The 2,757-nt window shown below is 38.5% G+C and overlaps 1 protein-coding gene across 1 annotated transcript; it reads left to right on the top strand.

The window, feature by feature from the left end:
- Positions 1–297: 297 nt before the first annotated feature.
- Positions 298–2,464, top strand: ndufa12 (NADH:ubiquinone oxidoreductase subunit A12). Its single transcript, XM_050036854.1, has 4 exons — positions 298–439; positions 875–960; positions 1,100–1,187; positions 2,215–2,464. Exons 1-4 carry the CDS (start codon positions 351–353, stop codon positions 2,393–2,395), a joined length of 444 nt encoding a protein of 147 aa, XP_049892811.1. The 5' UTR covers positions 298–350; the 3' UTR covers positions 2,396–2,464.
- Positions 2,465–2,757: the final 293 nt, after the last annotated feature.

Below are 2,757 nucleotides of genomic sequence, written 5' to 3' on the forward strand. Positions count from 1 at the left end.
TCATGATCGACAGTGTCAAAAGCAGCACTCAGATCTAGCAGGACTAAAACTGAGACTTTGCCTGCATCAGTGTTCAGGCGGATGTCATTTGTCACCTTAATAAGAGCGGTCTCAGTGCTGTGATGGGGTCTAAAACCTGACTGGAAAACATCAAAGGAGTTGTTCATTAGGAGAAATATATAAATATATAATATATAAGTATATTAATATTAATATTCCATAAGTACTACTGTTACCGTACACATTTTTATCTGTATGCGGAACTAAAGGTTCACAGGCTGGTGTTGGTGTTCCACTCGGACCTGTTTTTAATGCGCAACAGTCCGTCTCTGTAAATCTTCCGTCTCAAGATGGCGGAGTATGCGAACCTCGTCCGAAGGGCTTTGGGACAGTTACGAGGTCATGGAGGAGTCCGAGGTTTTCTGTTCCAGTTTTTCAGGTCAGTTTAAACACACTGTTTGCATAATGTATAACGAACCTCTGTTCAGCACCGAGAGAGGTTTATAAAGCTGTGTGACCCGGGTCTGTGTGTTCAGAGCACAGCTAGCATGTTGACAGCTAACATTGAACAAGGCAGCTAACCGGATTCTGGACCTCCAGCAGACCTTAATGTTAATGTGTGTGGCTGGAATGTTACACCAAACTCCATTTAGAAATTCCCTAATTTAAGTTTGTGTTGAGCAGCAGCAGCCATTTCGATTTAAATCAACTAAAACTCAATACTGGGGAAAACTTAAGTAACCACTAATTAATTCGGCTCAAAAGTCAGTCACCAAGAACTGTTCATTAAAGCAACATGTCAGCTTTTATGTTTGGTTCACAGTGCACTATGTGTTTTGGGGCTGTAAACCTAACCGTCATCATTTCCTGGCAGGGTGAATGATATAAAGACAGGAGCCCTGATTGGTGTGGATAAATATGGGAACAAATACTATGAGGACAAAAAGCACTACTTCTTTGGTGAGTCCAGTTTCTCCACATGTGCATGATGTCACTAGCAGAACATTTGCATTAAAAATATTGATGCTTTATAGGGGATTTTGCATATGATGATCAGATGTGGGTGTTTTTTTTTCATACTGTGTCCAAATGTGTTCAGGACGTCACCGCTGGGTGATCTACACCACAGAGATGAACGGGAAGAACACCACATGGGAGGTGGACGGCAGCATGGTTCCAGCTGAATGGTACGACCTGTCATTTGTTAAAGAATTGATTTAAGCAACAACCATTTGGGCTGAAACTCTTTGAGTGTTCTAGGCAAAATTGTCACGTCTACTATTCATCTATTCATCATATCTGTTTTTTGAGAATGTAGTATCTTTTGCACAACTTAATGAATTCTACATTATACCAGTTCCTCTTTAGATATGCGGTATATGATAATGAGTTAGAAATACCTTACTGATCTTGAGGGGAAACTGTGATTCATTACAGTCGCTCTGATGTAAAGAATAGAGATATATAAGAAGAATAAGAGTATGAAAAAGAAGTATGTAAATATAAAGCAATGAAAGAAAATAAAATTGAAATGAAAATATGCATTATACATCAGTGTAACACTTAAGATATGAAAAATCTAAAAAATAAAATATGTGTCATCACTGTGCTGAGGCTGTAAGTGAGAAAATTTACCTACTATATTTATCAATAGAATAGAGTAAGATTAAACATAAGAAATATGTGCATTGTATGTTGAATGAATATATACATTCAAGAGATGTAAGTGAGACTTAAGTCATATACTGAAAAACATTGCACAGTTGAATAATTGCACAGAATATTGTGGCAGTGTTCTTGGATTAAAAGCTGAGGTTTAGTTTTTGAGGAATTATGAAAATAAGCTGTTGTGTTTAGTGGACTCAGACTGTCTAACTTTACTCTACTGTCTTGGCAAGTAAAATAATTGATTTAGATTATTTCCCTTCATGCAAAAATACAACTTTAACTTCAAAGACATAAAAATAAAAAAAGCATAACAAGAAAGATTTAGCTTGACAACTACTGTTATGTAAAGGGTTGGGCCCTTTTCCCATGTTTTTATGTCTAAGTGACTAACAGGAAAAACAATATTTGAAATTGATCCAGTATTGAGTGAGAGCACTGCAGCTGGCAGCTGTGAAACCACTCGGGGCATTTGTGCACCATCAGTGTATGTCCACTAAAAGTGTACAGAAGCTACCGTCAGCTACTCTCTTCATGTTCACTCTCCAGGCATCGCTGGCTGCACTGTATGACAGACGACCCCCCCACCACACATCCACCAGAGCCAAAGAAGTTCCTGGCTGAGGTCCACCAGTTCAACGTGAGCGGCAGCTCAAGCCAGTATGTGCCCTACTCCACCACCCGCAAGAAGATCCACGAGTGGGTTCCACCTAAAGCCGGAGCTCAGTGAGCTCTGACTGCACATTTGTAAATTATGGTTTCCTGCCAACACGTCCTCAATAAAATCTCTATACAGACATTTATGATGGGAGTGGCTGTTCTTACATTAAAATGATGATTATTTTTTTAGAGAATATATCAGGTTGATTTCTGGAGGAGGGAAATGTCCCAAATGATGCACAAGACATGTTGGATATTTACATTTGATGTGATGGAGCAGCCATAAAATTATTTTCACTTGTTATAAACTTGATAAAGCTTCAATGAAGAGCTGGAACAACACGTAGAGTAAATATGTGATACTTGAAGACACTTATAGGGAGTTTATAAGGGTTTTCTTCCTCTTTCAGAATTATGAATTAAGCATTTCCA

Source organism: Epinephelus moara, chromosome 23 (assembly GCF_006386435.1).
Source record: "Epinephelus moara isolate mb chromosome 23, YSFRI_EMoa_1.0, whole genome shotgun sequence".
Lineage (NCBI taxonomy): Eukaryota > Metazoa > Chordata > Actinopteri > Perciformes > Serranidae > Epinephelus > Epinephelus moara.

Excerpts from the sequence above, each read along its gene's own strand:
- ndufa12 (XM_050036854.1), top strand. The coding sequence starts at position 351 with ATGGCGGAGTATGCGAACCTCGTCCGAAGGGCTTTGGGACAGTTACGA. Across the intron at positions 961-1,099 it reads CAAAAAGCACTACTTCTTTG|GACGTCACCGCTGGGTGATC; the intron begins GTGAGTCCAGTT and ends AAATGTGTTCAG. Across the intron at positions 1,188-2,214 it reads AGCATGGTTCCAGCTGAATG|GCATCGCTGGCTGCACTGTA; the intron begins GTACGACCTGTC and ends TTCACTCTCCAG.